Source organism: Rhinopithecus bieti, unplaced genomic scaffold (assembly GCF_001698545.2).
Source record: "Rhinopithecus bieti isolate Rb0 unplaced genomic scaffold, ASM169854v2 scaffold_9978, whole genome shotgun sequence".
Taxonomy (NCBI): Eukaryota; Metazoa; Chordata; class Mammalia; order Primates; family Cercopithecidae; genus Rhinopithecus; species Rhinopithecus bieti.
Window position 1 is genome coordinate 794,106 of NW_016806220.1, and position 17,992 is coordinate 812,097.

A 17,992-nucleotide genomic window follows, 5' to 3' on the forward strand; every position below is an offset into this window, starting at 1 on the left:
TTTTCTTTTTCTCTCTCTTTTCCTTTATAGTAGGTAGATAAATGGGGGAAGAAAAGGCTAAACTAATAAGAAAGAATAACGTGTTTCACAATTGTTTTGAGGGTATTTCTCATAGTCTATTTGCCTAGAAAGCAGAACCCAAGGCAAAAGTTTATGGTGTAGCTAATAAACTGAATTCAGCAACACCTTAAAAGGATCTTACACCATGAACAAGTGGGATTTATTCCAAGCATGTAAGAATGGTTTAACATATGCAAATTAATAAATGTGATACACCATATTAACAAAATTAAGGATAAAAATCATATAATCATCTAAATAGAGACAGCAAAAACATTTGACAAAATTCAGGATCCTTTTATGATAAAAAACTTTCAATAAAGGAGACATAGAAGAAATGTGCCTCAACTTAATAAAGGCCATATATGACAATCCCACAGCTAATACCATACACAACAGTGAAAAGCTGAAAGCCTTTCCTCTAAGATCAGGAAAAAGACAATGATGCCCACTTTGGTCACATCTTCTTTAACATAGTATTGAAGTCCTAACCAGAGCAATTAGGCAAGAAAAAGAAATAAAAGGCACCCAAATTGGAAAAGAAAAACTAAATTTTTCTCTGCTTGCAGATGGCATGATCTTATAAACAGAAAACCCAAAAAAAGCTCTACCCCCAAGCTACTAGAACTAATAAACAAATTAAGTAAAGTGGCAGAATACAAAATTAACATATACAAAATTAATAGTTATATGTGAACTATTCATTAGTTTCTATACTCTAACAAGGAACTAGCCCTTAAAAGAAATTAAGAAAATGATTCCATTCATAAGAGCATAAAAAATAATTGGGATAAATTTAACCAAGCAGGTGAAAGCTCTATACACTGAAAACTATAAAGAACTGGTGGAAGAAATCCAAGAAGTCACAAACAAATGGAAAAATATCCTATGTTCATGAATTGGAAGAATTTATATTGTTAAAGTGTCTATATTACCCAAAGCAATAAATCTACAGATTCAATGCAATCCCTATCAAAATTCTAATGACATTTTCACAGAAATAGAAAAACAATACTAAAGTCTATATGGAGCCACAAAAAATCGAGAATAGCCAAAGCAATCTTGAACATAAAGAACAAAACTGGAGACATCACACTACTTGATTTCAAAATATACAACAAAGCTATAGTAATCAAGAAAGCATGGTACCAGCACAAAAACAGATGCATAAGTCAATGGAACAGAACAGAAAGCCAAACCCAGAAATAAAACTCACATGATTATGATTAATTGATCTTTGACAAAGGTGTCAGGAGCACACATGGGGAAAGGATAATTTCTTCAATAAATAGTTTTGGGAAAACTGGATATCCCCATGCAGAAGAATGAAACTGGACCCTTATCTCATACCATTTACAAAATTCAACTCAAAATGGATTAAGACTTAAATATAAGACCCGAAACTGTAAAACTAGTAGAAAAAAACATACGACTTCTTGACATTGGTCTTAGAAATGATTTTTTGGATGTGATTACATCCAAATGGGATTACTTCAAACTAAAAAGCTTCTTCTGTACAGGAAATGAAACAATCAACTAAGTGAAGAGATAACCTATGAATGGGAGAAGATATTTGTAAGCCATGCATCTGATAAGTGGTTAATATCAAAAATACTTAAGGAACATACACAATTCAATAGCAAAGAAACAGCCTGATTAATAATGGGCAAAGGACCGGAATAAACATTTTTCCAAAGAAAACATAAAAGTGACCAACAGTTATATGAAAAGATGCTCAATATCACTAAGCATCAGAGAAACGCAAATCAAAATGACAATGGGATATCACCTCAAACATGTTAGAATGGCTGTTATCAAAAAGACAAAAGACAACAAGTCTTGATGAGAATGTGGAGAAAAGGGAACCCTTGTACACAGTTGGTGGCAAAGCAAATTAGTATAGTTATTATGAAAAACAGTATGGAAGTGCCTCAAAATTTAAACATATAATACCATATGATCCAGCAATCCCACTTCTATGGTATTTCAAAGGAAATGAAATTATTATCTCAATGAGATATCTGTGCTCCCATGTTTATTGCAGCATTCCTCACAATAACCAATAAGTGAAATCAGCCTAAGTGTCCATCAATGGATGAATGGCTAAAGAAATTGTACATGTATACCTACAGTGGAATATTATTCAGCCTTAAAAAGGAAGACAATTCTGCCATTTGTGACAATAGGAATGAACCTGGAGGACATTAAGCTAAGTTAAATAAGCCAGGCACAAAAAAACAAATGCTGCATGATCTCATGGATAGGTAGAATCTAAAAAAGTCAAACTTATAGAAGCAAAGAGTAGAATGGTGGTTTCCAGGGGCTGGGAGTTGGGAGAAATGCAGAGATGTTGGTCAAAGGTACAAAGTTTTAGTTAGGCAGAATGAATAGTTCTGGAGGTCTAATGCACAGTACAGTGACTCTAGTAACTAATGCTGTATTGTGTACTTGAAGTTTGCTGAAAGAGTAATCTTAAATGTTGTCACACACGATAATAACTAAGGTAATGTATATGTTAATTAGCATGATAGTGGTGGTAATCATTCCACAATGTATATACATATCAAAGCATCACATTGTATACCTTAAATATATACAGTTTTATTTATTTATTTTTTGAGGCAGGGTCTTGCTCTATTGTCAGCTATGCTGGAGAGCAGTGGTATGATCATGACTCACTGCAGCCTTGACCTCCTGGGCTCAGTGATCCTCCCGCCTCAGCCTTCTGAGTAGCTGGGACTACAGGCACCCACCACCAACTGGCTCATTTTTAAATTTTTTGTAGAGATGAAGTCTCACTATATTGCACAGTCTGGTCTCAAATTCCAGGCCTCAAGTGATCCTCCCACCTTGGCCTCCCAATGTATTGGGATTACAGGCATGAATCCCTGCACCTAGCCTACATGTAATTTTTATTTGTTAATTTTACCTCAATAAAACTGGAGAAGAAAAGCTTATGGCTTAATATTTTGTTTAGGAATGCACACCAGTGGTGTGCTGGAGCCAGCTTGAACTGTCTCACAAAAGCTGATCATTTAATTTTAGAGATTGTTGTTGAATACAGCCATTATTAAAATTAAATTACATAAATATAAAATTAGAAGACATTATATTAAAAACAAAAGCAATAAATACCCAAAACTCATTACTTCCTAATTATTTGACTATAGTTTCCTATTATCTATGCTTTTGAGGTTATTTATATTTATTATGGAAATACTAAAAAACGTGTTATCAGAGCAACTCCACTTCCAATAACATTATGTTTTAGGTTGAAATCAGACATTTTGGGAGTACTGTACATCACAGATAGAGGCAAAAGCTACAAATCTGGGCTCCGTTTGTCTTGTCGATTGTATAGAGTTAAGAAAGTGAAGAAGAAAATGTTAATAATACAAATTAAACTTAAAAACATGTCATGTTTGGAGCCATTATATTGGGAATACTACATAAAATTGAAATATTCTTCCAGAATGTGAAAACTATTGTCCAATGCAACAAAGAAATTGCTCATGCCATCACGAGCAAAGTTCAGACATATGTCTTTGTACTTTCCCTTTCATCTTACTTATTAATTTAAATGAAAATATCAGCTAACATTTACATTGGAACTATACTTGAGAGCCAGATATTAAACTTCACCAGCACATCACTGGCAGAGGCCCCAGGCAACAGGAGTGAGGGAAAAAGGAAGTGAGGTAGGGAAAAAGGAAGTGAGGTAGGGAAAGAAACAGTGCAAATATAAGGAGGTGTGGGTTCACATGCAAAGGAACTGAAAACAGGATCTCAAAGAGATATTTGCATCCCATGTTCATTGCAGCATTATTCACAACAGCCAAGAGATGGAAGCAGCCTACATGTCCATTGATGGAAGAATGAATAAAGAAAATGTGGTATATATATATGATGGAATACTACTCAGCCTTAAAAAAGAAGAAAATTATGTGATAGGCAAAAACACAGATGAACCCTTGAGAACATTAAGGACACTGGCTAAGTGAAATAAGCCAATCACAAAGACAAATACATACAGCATGATTCCACTTATTTGAGGTATCTAAAGTAGTCAAACAGAAGTGGAAACAGAAAGCAGAATGGTGGTTGCCAGAAACTGTAGGGAGGGGGATAGAGGAGTTGCTGTTCAGTGGGTACAGAGTTTCAGTCCTGCAAGATGAAGAAGTCCTAGTGATCTGTTGCACAATGATGTGTGCGTAGATGACACTAATATATTGTGAACATTTAGAAATGGTTAAGATGGCAAATTTTATGCCACTTAACTGTATGTATTTCATATGTATTTATACATGTATTATGTGCATTTTACCACATAATATACAGAAAAGAGAAAAAAGAAAAGAAATACAAGGAGGCATTATATGCATTTTACCACATAACATACAGAAAAGAGAAAAAAAGAAAAGAAATACAAGGAGGTATGTTATTGAGCTGTTCTCAGAGTTGTAAGTGCAGCTAATTGTGTGGTTTTATAGTACACTTTCCAAATAGTCCACCTGGGGAAGAAAGGGAAAAGAAGTTATCTCCCAGCTCCAACCCCACTTGGTCTCCCAGTGATGAAAGTCACTCTAGGGGGTGTGCTCCTGGCTATGTCACCAGAAGTTGGCAGGTTTGCAGGTGCAGCAATCTTTCTTAGTCTGCTCTGTGCATGGGGCTCCTCGACCTGCGGCTTTGGTGGCAGCAGCAGTGACCTGGCTCCACGATCATAAGCTACTTCTAGGGCCAGAAAGTAAGGCATGTGCATAGACCTGAATGGCATAGACACTGAGCCTAGTACGGTCATTCCCTGGGCTCTACATTTAAGCTGAAATCAGGGAAGGAGTTTTATGCAGACACCATTGTTTGTCACCAGAAACAGGGAGGAAAACATACAATTGCAAATTGGCATATAAGGGTTTTATTTATTTATTTTGAGACAAAATCTTGCTCTTGTCCCTCAGACTGGAGTACAATGGCGTGATCTCAGCTCACTGCAACCTCTGCCTCCTGGGTTCAAGTGATTCTCCTGCCTCAGTCTCCCTAGTAGCTGGGATTACAGGCGTCTGCCACCAAGCCAGGCTAATTTTGGTATTTTTAGTAGAGACCGGTTTCACCGTGTTGGCCAGGCTGGTCTCGAACTCCTGACCTCAGGAGATCTGCCTGCCTTGGCCTCCCAAAGTGATGGGATTACAGACGTGAGCCACTGTACCTGGCAGCATGTAAGGGTTTTAGTTGAGGAAGCCATTTGTCAAAAAGGCAGACAGTTGACAATGACCTAGGTAATATATTTTCTGCAGAGGAAGAGCAATTTCATAATATCTACTCAGAGTTCCATACAGCAAAATAAAGGCCAGTACTATTGGTGACTGTTGTACTGTGGCTGTAGTAAGTAGTTTATAAAACTCAGCTAATGAATGGGAGAAAGCTACATTTATTAAAAGATCATGATATTGATAAGAAAGCATTTTAATTTTCAAAATGTCATTTTAGAGAGTGAATTTATCTGCATAAAGAGCTGACTGGAACATAGATTTTATTATTCTCCACTATTGGGAAACTGGCAATGACAAATAGGGTCAAATCCCTTTTATTTATATTGCATTTATGTTGTGCTTTGGAGAACAGATTGTCCCATTAATTAAGCTGAACAAATTCTTGTGAGGAGGACTTACTTTTATTAGCGAGCACTTATTAATCACACAGTTTTCCCTTCATCTAATCAGTTGTTAGAACTACTCTCCTGGTGAAGCAGTTTTTATTTCCCTTCCTATTCAGCAGTGAAGAAAGTGACTCAAGGTCATCCAGATAGAACTACACATAGGAGACACGACATTTTTCTTAACAACGGTTTAGGATCTTGTAACAAGGGGACTCCCTGGAAGAGGAAAGCAATTATTAAAACAATAAAATTGTCATGAAGGTGCAATTTGTCTCCTCTGTGCTTTCTGTTCCCCAGTCCATCTCAACTGTCTAAAGTCTGAATCCCTTTAGCAACACCCCCAGGGACCTCTGACGTCTCCTCACTTTACCATCCTCAGCCCTGGCTCCCACGCGGCTTGACTATCTCTGCACAGTGACCACGGTCAGACACAACCTGTGCTCCTTCTTTGTTGCACATCCAGAAGATGCGTCTCTGATGATGAGAGTACAGTAGGTCATGGGTTAACCCTAGAAAAAAATCCCTTTTATGTCTCTCAGAAAGAAAATCAGCCCATAAGTAACTCCAGGCACTGTTCTCAAGCCTGGGTGAGATATTTATGACTGGTTGAAGAGAAGAACATCCAATGCCCCTCTAATGGCTGCCAGGGCACTCCCCATCCCATTGCTCTCCGCTGCTATCTTATCCCCTCGCCTTTACCACTTACTGCACCCTGGTCTGACATCTGACTGCCAGCGCCTGCATTTCCGAAACTGTGGACTTTTCCCGTGGGAGCTGCAGACCAGCCGCGCCGCTACCCTCAGCAGCCCTCCACTGATTGACAGGAGTCTGTGTATGTGAATACCCCAGCCGCTCACCCTGGGGGTGGGACAACCCTGAGGCCCACGCTCTACCCTGGTCTCGGAGTTCCACAGCAGAATCAAGCTCCAGTTGCTTCTCTATTTACTTGCTTGATAATAATTCTTTCACTCATTTCCTTCCTTCCTCATCTCACTTCCCTACTCGCCTAGTGGTGCTATCTGGGATTGCCTCCCCAATAAAACACTTTGCTTGGGGATTCTTGCCTCAAGATTGGCCTCTGGAAGGAATCTAAATAAGCAGACTCCAAAATTGTAGGACAAATTTGAACTGAATATAAGCCAACCTTTACTTTTAAAAGAGCCCGGGAAGATGGGGTATGAAGTTTGGCTGAGCTCTTTCTATGCTTGTTGCATGACTTTGATTTGCCTGGAGCTGAAGGGACTCTGGGTGTTCCAGTTCTCCACGACCTTAGTTTTTCAAAGTTGTTTCAAAAAACCAGTACTTCTCTATTTTTATCTATGTTAGCTCTTTTTGGGATAAAGTTTAATTAATGTATTAGATTCTGTGAGAAAAGCAATGAGCCTGAAATTTAATGAGTTAATCTTTTTTCTCCCTTTCTTTTCTCTAATAATGGGAGCATGTTGGCATTTGGCTAAGTTCCATACAGTTTGATATGTAGTTGTAAATACAAAAATAGATGAACTAAGTACCTAACTCCCCAAGTTAGAAGAGATGATGGCAAAATACATTTAAGGAAAGTAGGAGGAAAACAGGATAATATAAAAACAGTGATTATTGAATTAAAACCCACAAAAATTATAGCATTGATAAATCAAAGAGCAGGCTCTTCAAAAAAGCAATAAGTTATATAAACGTCTGGCAAGTCTATTCAGGAGAAAAAAGAGAACACAAACAGATTTACCTATGTACTGTACATCACATCAATGAATCAAAGGATTTTTTTTTTTATCACAGCCATTTTTCAGCATTGTTTAGGAAATTGTGCAGAATTACCCTAATTTCAATCCAGTAACACAGGTTTTCCAAGCAGTGGTGGCTGTGGAAGGTCTGGGTAGGAAAGAGAACACAGGCTGTGGCATGGGGGTGTTGGAGACAGGACTGCCATTGTCCTGAGGCATATTGGTGGATGTTTTGCATATTAGTGGATGTATAGTAGTGATGCAAGGTTAAATAAGTTTAGCTAGGATTCTTTATCACATGACTTTTCAAAGCTCTCAACACTCAAATATAAGTAGAGAACCTACAAGAGGGAGATGAAGGATCCAGCATTTTTCAAATTCATGGGATGCTAGGGCCCTGTGGACTGTGGATTACACAACACTGTGCTAGGGACTGCGGTGAAGCAGGAACTGAAAAGCAGCACAAAAAGAACTATAGATTTTTTTACAAAAATAGATCATTATTTTTGTTTGCTAGAGAATATGATCATTTCTCTAGGAAGCATGAGAAAATTAATTGAAAACCTATATGACCAGTTACAACATAACTATGTACAAATTAATAGCTTTTCAACATGCCAACAAACACCAGGTACAAATAAAATAGAAAAAATATTACATTTAAATACCATTACACTATAACATACTTAGGAATAAAATTGACAAGAAATACACTGGATCTGTACGAAGAAAGTCAAAAGCGTTCCTGAAAACATAAAACAACGAGGAGCTTTTCTATATTTTGAAGTTGTCGGTTTCCCAAATTAATCTGTGGATATCATATAGACACAATTAGAATAGTAATAGAAATTTAAAAGGAATTTAAACAATTATCTGAAGTTAACTAAGAACTTTCTATTTTCATGTTGTAGTTTTGAAATAAAATTCGTATTTATTATTTTGCAATGAGACAAAATTATTAAAACATGAGAAATACTCTTAAAATATTTAAACAAGAAGTAATATAGGAAGGGCTTACCTTATCAGATATGAATATATGAAAAGACTGTAAAAATGTAACAATTAAAGTTTCATGGTACTGAATTAAGATAAGAATAGAGGCACACTCTGGAAGATTAAATAGCTTAAAATGTAGCAAATGAGTCATCACAAATCTATTACAAAGACATGAATTGTTTAATAACTGGTGTTGAAAAAATTGGCTATTTTCAAAAGCAGTTAACTTAGAACCTCACTTAAAAGTGTATGCAAAGCTTTAAAAAAAACTTGAAAAAAAACCCAGCAAGGAAGAGATTGTGTATTTAATCTCTAAATAGGTAAAAAAATTCCCCCAGTAGAAAACAATGGAAGGAATACAAAGAAAAAACACACAGAATTGATTACATAAAGTTTTAAATTTTCCATCCTTCAAAACTATGTAAAAATGAAAAGGAAAACAACAAATGAGGATTATAATGTTTAATCATTTAAGCACTCATAAAAACGATTTAAAAAATTCTGAGATCTCAATGAACAGAGAACACGAAGATGGGAAATTCAGAAAGGAGAAATAATAAATGACTAATACATATATTATAAAGCTTTATTCATTTTTTATTAGAGACAGTGGGGAGTAGGGGGAGCAAGTGTTTGCTATATTGCCCAGGATGGTTTCGAACTCCTGGCCGCAAGTGATCCTCCTGCCTCTGCCTCCCAAAGGGCTGGGATTACAGGTGTGAATGACTGGGGCTGGCCCTAAAACATTTTATATATCGCCTGTAATCCCAGCACTTTGGGAGGCCAACGTGGGCGGATCACCTGAGGTCAGGAGTTTGAGACCAGCCTGGCCAACATGGTGAAACACCATCTCTACTAAAAATACAAAAATTAGCTGGGTATGGTGGTAGGTGCCTGTAATTCCAGCTACTCAGGAGCCTGAGGGAGGAGAATTGCTTGAACCCAGGAGGTGAAGGTTGCAGTGAGCCGAGATCACGCCATTGCACTCCAGCCTGGGCGCCAAGAATGAAACTCAGACTCAAAAACAAAAGAAAAGAAAAGAAAAGAAAAACAAGACAAAACACATTTTATATATCAACTTTAGTGTTAATCAAAGAAATGCACAATAAAGCATAGTGGATTGCCAACTCTGGTTGAAAATTGGAAGCTGTATCCTCTCTGAGACAGAGATGGCCTGCTTGCTCCAAACATCATGCTGGGAAGTGCTGAGCAGCCAGGGACCTCATTTCCCTGTAACCCATACAGTCAGGTGCCACCCTGTGCCAGTGTTCTAGCCAATGGAGAGTTGGTGGAACTGATGTAAGCCTTTTCTGGACTGGGCCCCTAAAAGCCTCCTGCATAGAAATACACCATGTTTTTTGTTCCTTCTGGCTGGCCAGACTAGAGGGCAACCACAGGATAACCTTGAAACCAAGTGTTGAAGAAAGTAAAGCCTTGTCAATTCTGGGTCCCTGAAAGACCCAGATAGATTGGATTCTGCTTGTTATTCCCATATCCACTACTGTAATGAGAACAAGAATAAATTCCTGTTGTGTATGAGCCACCATCCTCTTTGGAGTCTGTTTGTTACAGCAGTTAGTCTGCCATACCAATACTGCATCCCAGGATGCTTTGGCTCTGTCTTACTCTAACAAGCTGGGTGCTGCCAACACATGGGGCTTTGTGGGCCATATGGTCTCTATGGCAACCACTCAACTTCACCATTGTAGTGGAAAGCAGTCTCAGACAATACTTAAATTAATGGCTGTGGCAGTGCTTTAACAAAGCTTTACTTACAGAAATAGGCAGCTGGTAAGATTTGTTCCAGGTGGCTGCCAGGCCTCTGCTGTATCCCTTTACCTCGTTTTATTTTCTTTCACAGAACTTACTGCTACATGACATGTTCTATATTGAAGCTCCCTGAGAAAAGAGATGTTTTCTGTCTCATTTATTACCGTATCTCCCATATGTAGAATAATGACTAGCTCATAATAAACCCTTGATAAACATTTGTTGAATAAATGATCATAAGGTTTTGGTGAAATCTGTTCATTCATCCACTGCTGCTGTAATTGTTAATTTTAGTATTTTGTTTCTGCAAGACGATGTGGCAGAACTTACCGAAAATGGTATTCACTAATTCTAACTTTTTCACTTCTAGGAAATAACCAGGAATGCAAAGAGATTATCACCTCATGATTTAAACAGTGAAATGGAAAAATTAAGCCTAAATAGGGTGATAGTTAAGCAAATTACAGTAGACACCTCTAGATATATTTTGAAAATATAAAATTATTATACAGAATTTTAATGACAACAGAAAATGTAAATTTTAATTGAAAAGAAAGATACAAAACTATAGTGTGTTTCTGAAATGTATATATAAGAAGTGTTGCATCCAATGGGAAGAGAAAATGGCAGTCCTGGTCCTTCATTTTGTCTGTATTTGACTGAGTCTTCATGAGCCTCTCACCACTCAAGCAGTGGATATAAAATTAGCAATAACTTTTACCTGGTTTGTGAGTGTTAAATGGGGCATTCCTCCCTCCTGTGGGCTAAACCTTGGGGAGGTAAAATGAGAATACATCTCTTAATTTTTACTCTTTCTCTTTCTTCCCCTCCCCACAATGCCTAGGGCCCTGTGAGAGGCAGGTGCCTCCCTCCTTCTTCCTATGCAGATCTTTACTTTATGGTCCAGTTAGTCAAGTCTTGCTCTTGATCTGAGCTTTGGGATAATGATGCCTAATCAGCTTTAATTGGCTACTAGTTCTGTGCTGTGAGGTTATCCTCACCATTATTCCTTTTAGTAAAAGTCTGAGGATGCTGCAGTGGTGTGTTAGTGTTTTGGGGGTGGGTATGTGCATGGGGGATATACATAAGATGGGGGGTGGTGAGCCTTGGATTCTGAGCTTTGATCAGGAGCAAAATGTGCTGATCAGAAATCCACAGTTGGAGGCCTAGGTTCAGAGTCAGGGAACAGCAGAGCCAGATCTAGCTTGGGCTGCCCCAGCAGTGGACGTGAGCTAAACCTCTACTTCTCCCAAAGACATAGTTCTAGGAAAAAGCGAACCACTAAGGATGTTGAGGAAGGTGAGCAAGATCCTGTCTTTATGTGAGATAGAGGGCTGGTCATTTTATTTTGATATTTCGTGGGGATATCTGGGTTACACTCACAGTTCCATACACTTGCACATCTTGTTAGCTCTGCCTAGAGTGTCCATGGACAGCTAGTATAGAATAGTATTTAGGCATGAGGACTTCAGAACTAGACTGTCTGATTCCAAGCCCAGCTGTATCACTTACAGAACTTGAACAAAATTGACTCTTTCAAGTCTCAGTGTTCTCATCTGTAATATGGGGATGGTAAATAGCTCTTGCTCTATACAGTTGCTGTGGGGGCTAAATGCGATAATGGGATGATAGCATGAGTGCTTAGTGTAGAGCCTGATGCAGAGTAGGTGTTCAATAAATGCCAACTACTGCTGTTATCATTCATTTGTCTTTTCCTTCTTTTTCACTTATGGGATCCTGCTCATCCTTTAGGCTCAGCTCAGATGCCAGCCTTGCAGTTGTCCTTTCTTTCTATTCTTACCTGCCCTGTGATCTCACAAGTTCTGTGGCTTTAAATACCATCTATAGACTGATGCTAAGTCATCCTCATGCTGACCTCTATCTTGGACCACAGGTTCCTACAACTAACTGCCTACGTGATGCTTCCACTCAGATGACTATAGGCATCTCTAACTTGAAAGGCCTCAAACAGAATTTTTGATCCCCTGACCCCAATATGCCCCTTCTGCAGCCTTCTCTATCTCAGAGGATGGTAGCTCCATTCCCCAGTTACTCAGTCCCCAAATCCTGCAGTCATTATTGACTCCTCCCTCTCTTTCACACCAACCTGCAGTCCACCAGCAAATCCTCTTGGTTCTGCCTTCAAAATACAGCTGGAAACAGACCACTTCTCTTCACCTCTGTACATCCCCCTGGTCCAAGTCCCTTCACTCTCACTGGATTGTTGCAGGAGCCTCCTGACTGGTCTGTTTCCCTGCTTCTGCCATTGTGGGTCTACCTGCTCTTCTCACACTTCAGTCAGAACCATCATTTAGAAGTATAAATTGTAGGGCATCACACCACTGCTCAAAAAACACCCTGGCTTTCCATCTTGCTTGAAGTAAAGACTCAGGTCCTTAGGTTGGCCTCCAAGGCCATATATATATATAATATATATAGTATATATATATATATTTTTTTTTTTTTTTTTTTTTTTTTTTTTTGAGACACAGTTTCACTCTGTTACCCAGGCTGGAGTGCAGTGGTGCACACTCAGCTCACTGTGATCTCCGCCTCCTGGGTTCAAGTGATTCTCATGCCTCTTTCAAGTCTGTAATCCCAGCCTGCCAAGTAGCTGGGATTACAGATGCCCGACACCAAGCCCAGCGAATTTTTATATATTAGTAGAGTTGGGGTTTTACCATGTTGACCAGGCTGGTCTCAAACTCCTGACCTCAGGTGATTTGCCCGCCTTGGCCTCCCAAAGTGCTGGGATTACAGGTGTGAGCCATTGCACCTGGCCCAAGGCCTTATATATTCTAACAGTAGTACCTCCCCTCAGCAACATGGATGACTCTTACAAATATAATGAATGAAAAAAGCCAAACACAAACAAATGCATACTGTCTGCTTTTATTTATACAAAGTTGAAATTAGGCAGAACTTATTTATGGTGTTTGAAGTCAGGATAGTAGTTCCCCTTGGGAGGAGAGATGGTGAAATGATTGTCAGGGGGTCAGGGGAGGTCCTAGGTGTTGGTAATACTCTATTTCTTGATTTGAGTGGCTGTGTGGTCACTCTGTGGTAATTCACAAGCTGTGGCCTTACAATCTGTATACCTTCCTGTAGGTTTGTTATAGTTCGAGAAAGAAGCTTAAAGTTGCAAAATTGGGTTTGCAGATCTATTAGTAGAAAGACTCCTCTTTTCGTAAATTCCCAGTGAGGCACTTGAAACTCTGCCCTTGTGACTTCTGGGCATCAGCCTGTAGGTTAGGATTGGCAAACGCATGTTACATGCCAACTCCAATCAGTTAGTGGTGGCTGCCTGGAACACTGCACTGTGAGGGATTTGGAGTCAGTTTCTGGGCTCAGCTACAGCAGAGTGCTATGACTGACAAGAGGCATCTGTCACAGTGGAAGGAGAAGGAACTGTCTGCGCTGTGCCTAGTACTAGCCAGTCCTGTTGATGGTATCATCACATACCAGCTACTTTCTTGCCTATAAAACACCCTATTTTGTACCAACACAGGGTGGACCTGAGGTTTCAGAAACGTCACCATGTGCCATAGACACTCCCTTGCACCTCTCCGCCTATGGTTTCTTTGGTGATCCATCATGTTCTAAACCCCATCTGCCTCACTCATCCTCAAGCAGCACCTTCCATCCTCTAAGAACCGTGAGGTTCTGGCAACACCACCCTGAATGGCAGGCATTTACCATCTCATCGTCCCTGCATCCAGCTAGCCTCCAGCTGCCATACCTGCTGCCCACAGTCAGGCCCCTGACCTCACACCCAGCTGCTGTCACAGCCTAGGGCAGCCAGGGGGCTCTGGCAATCCCACCAGAGATAGTGGTAGATGGCTGCCTGTGGACCCAGAGCAGAGACAGCAGTGGGTAGACCTCTACATGTGGTCTGAACCCCAGTGGCCTGTTCTACCACAGTTGTCCTTAAGCCTCTTTTCACCTCAAGTCAGGGTGAAATGGATGCCGACATTGTCTTTCTTTCTGTCCTGCAAACACAAGAACCACGTTTCCATCGCTGTGTTTTCACACTTGCTGCTTCCTCTGCATTGATCATTCTACACACGGCCATCTCCTTCTCCTCATTATGTTTCAGCCTTAAAGTTACTTTCTCAGAGAGGCCTTCTCTGACCACTCTTAGTCATCCATTTTTGCATTTGTTTACTCAACAAATATTTGTTGAGCATCTACTCAGTGCCATGTGCTGTTCTCAGTGCAACGGTGCAGCCATGAACAAAGATGAAACCCGTCTTCTCTATAGACTGTCCTCATCAGGTCAGGCGGGGTCAGATAATTCATAAGTAAAAAAATAAGTATGTGATGCATCAGGTAGTGACAAATACTATGAATAAAATAAAAGCAGAATCAGGGGAGAGGAAATAGAAGCAGGAATTGGAGCCAGGGCCATTTTAATAGGGTTATTAGAGGAAGCTACCTTGATAAGATGACAGTTGAGTAGGAAGCTGGGTAAGATGAGAGAGTGAGCAAAGGGAACGTCTGGGAATGGTGTTGCCAGAGAGGGAATAGCTGGTACCAAGGCCCTGAGCCAGGAGTGCTCCTCTCCTGAGATACCCTCTGTCATATCATCCTCTTTATTTTCTTCCTACTACCTTTTACTGTTTAAAATGATTTATTTATTCATGGACTTACTGTTTTTGTGTTACATTAAGGAGGCCCTATGAAAGCAGGGAGCTTACTGAGTGTTCACTGCTTCATCCCCTAGTTCTAGTAGAAAAATACGCCCAATAAATGGGAATCACTTGTTGACTTCCCATGTAAAATTAGTGCAAGTCACAGGAACTTGCAAAGAAAAACAAAAGAAAAATTGAAAGAAAGTTTTGGAATGAGGTGAGAGCTCACAGAATTATAGGCAAAGCCGGAGAACAGGACAACCAAGCCTTGGAAAGGAAAGGGCAGAGGCCAGGTGGTCCTGGGGATCTGATTGCAGGAATGAGTGGACGTCTCTGCAGAGCTGTGTGCAGGAGGTGACTCAGCTTCCCTATTTTCCCCACTGTGGCTCTCCTCTCAAGAGTCCAACAGGCTAACCAGGGCTGGCTTCAAAGGGGTGTACCTGTCTTCAAAAGGCCCCTGCTTAGTTTAATGCTATGCTGTTGCCATCTTGAAACTCTCAAAAATTGTTGAACAAGTGTCCTTAATTTTTTTTTCTTTTTCACTGCAAACTGTGTCCTGGGGCCAGCTTGGCTCATGTACCTCTCCCTTCCCCCCAAGATCTCCCCAAAGGAAAACAGAGAAGAGCTAGCTGGATTGGGGTGGGGAAATAGCAAATATAGCAGCCGTCCCAGAATTCTGTTAAGCATTGGGTTTGTTGGGAGATGGGGAAAGTGGAATTGGCCATCCATTTCTAACTCAGGAGGCGAATCTCATGCCTGTTTCCATTCTCACCCACAAATGCTGTTTACACCATGCCAGGCAGTGTTTAGAAACCTGCTGTGTGCTCCTAAGTATCTGTGAACGTTGTCCCCAATTGTTCTGTGTTAAGATGTTGTTCAGAGAGGGAGTGTCTTTGGCTTCATGGATGTCTAATTCTTGTTTGTAAGTCACACATAGTGTAAAAAGTAGTATTTTCTCAATCAAACGAAACTCTGTTTCATGGAAACCAAACAGAACTGTATATAAAAAAGAAGCAAAAATTTGTCTAATTGTATATTATTTTAACTCCTTCAGTGATTGTATCACCACTTCTCTGTGGTAAACTTTTGATTTCCAAAAAGCATATTCTTGTAGTCTTCTTTGTACGTATCCCACTTATTAGGCACTTACTAACACTTTTTAAAGAGCCTGTTACTGTTCTGTTTGTTCTTCATGGAAAGTTAGGGATAATTGTATGGTTTTAGGTGCTACTATTACATTTGAATAGGTTTTAAAAAATATAACCAGCAGAGTCCCAGAGACTTTGAAAACTCTTGCCCTGCTTCCATTGTTAAGTGATTGCCTTAGGTTTTCATTGGATGTAGTCAGCTGAGCTCCCATACTTACCTTCCTGCCCTTCCTAAATCCGTTTGAAATGGCAGAAAAGGTATGAGAAAAAGGATGCGGCCGGGTGCGGTGGCTCCCGCCTGTAATCCCAGCACACTGGGAGGCCGAGGCGGGCAGATCACCTGAGGTCAGGAGTTCAAGACCAGCCTGGCCAACATGGTGAAACTCCATCTCTACTAAAAATACAAAAAATTAACTGGGTGTGGTGGCAGGTGCCTGTAATCCCAGCTACTTGGGAACTGAGGCAGGAGACTTGCTTGAACCTGGGAGACAGAGGTTGCAGTGAGCCAAGATCATGCCACTGCACTTGCACTCCAGCCTGGGTGACAGAGTGAAACTCTGTTTCAAAAAAAAAAAAAAAAAAGGATGCAGCCACAAAACCACAAAATGGTAAAGTAGATATTTTGAGAGTTCTCAAAAGATAGAAAGTAGATGGGATTGAAAGGTGTAGAAATCAGCATATAGAAAATGGCAACTCCAAAGAGGCTCATGAGGGTGGGCTGAGAGGGAAGAGCCATTCTTCCTCACGAACTGTGCAACATGTCTAAAGTCAGAGGCGGTAAGATCACCATGTTTAATGACAGAGGGGAGATTGTGTGAAATATGTGCAATTTATGAAAGAAACAATCAAAATACAAATTTGGAAAGAACTTCTGGTAGACCAACTCAAAATGTCCAGTGGAAAATGGGGAAAGATTATTAACAGAAAAAGAAAAAATGGTGAAAAGTAATTCTATAAACAACTTTAAACTTCACTAGTGGTCAGAAAATTGCAAACTGAAACTAAGCTGAGGAGTAATTTCTCATTAAATAAGTTCATTAGTCAGGATTTTCCAGAGAAACAGATCCAATAGTGCATGGTGTGTGTGCATTTGAATGTGTGTATATTTATTTAAAGGAATTTGTTCACACAATTCTGTGGAGAATGGTGAGTCTGAAATCTTCAGGGCAGGCTAGCATGTTGGAGATCCAGCATCGATCCAGCATGGAGAAGAATTAAAGTTGCAGCTCAAGTCCAAAGGCAGTCTGCAGGCAAAATTTCCTCTTCTTTCGGGTCCTCGGTTTTTTTTTTTTTTTTTTTTTTTGAGGTCTTACTGATTGGATGAGGCCCACCCACTGACCATGGAGGGTAATCTGTTTTACTCAAAGTCTGATCAGTCTAAGTCTCATCAGTTTTGCTGATTTGAATGTGAATCTCATATAAACAAATACCTTTACAGTGACATCCAGACTGGTGTTTGACCAAATATCTGGATACTGTGACCTAGCCAAGTTAACACATAAAATTAACAATGTGCAAATGTTTTTTAAAAGATTGATCATATCCGTTGTTCATAAGACATGAGAGAAATAGATACTCTTCCATCTTGTTGGTGGCAGAGTAAACAGACTTTTGGGAACAAATGAAACAGCAATTTGGCAGTTTCTACAGAAATTTAAACTATGCATAACTTTCAGTTCAGCAATTCAACTTTTAGGCATCTCTCCTGAAGAAATAACCATACTTGTGCGCAAGGAGCGAATAACCTATATATTTATCCAGACGGGGGTGATTAAATAATTTGTGAAGTCTTGATGTTACACGGCAATTAAAAAGTGATAGTTCTGTTTGTACTGATATAAAACTATGTTTTAGACATATTGTTTAGTGAAAGGGCCACATGATAAAATTCATATAGGATGCTTCTACTTATGCAAAAAGACTCAAACTATTTATATATTTAAATGTAGAAGTAGAGAAGTATATATATATTTGTATTTAAATACTACAGGTATCCATAGGTATGCGTGTGTA

General features: G+C 39.6%; 1 protein-coding gene across 1 annotated transcript in view; it reads left to right on the forward strand.

The window, feature by feature from the left end:
- The window catches only part of POLE4 (DNA polymerase epsilon 4, accessory subunit), a 59,904-nt gene extending 49,159 nt beyond the window's left edge, over positions 1-10,745 (forward strand). Inside the window, exon 4 of the mRNA XM_017875275.1 lies at positions 10,571-10,745. Within this exon, the coding sequence (XP_017730764.1) occupies positions 10,571-10,608 (38 nt within the window). The 3' untranslated portion in view covers positions 10,609-10,745. The remainder of the gene's footprint in view (positions 1-10,570) is intronic.
- The last annotated feature ends 7,247 nt before the right edge of the window (positions 10,746-17,992 follow it).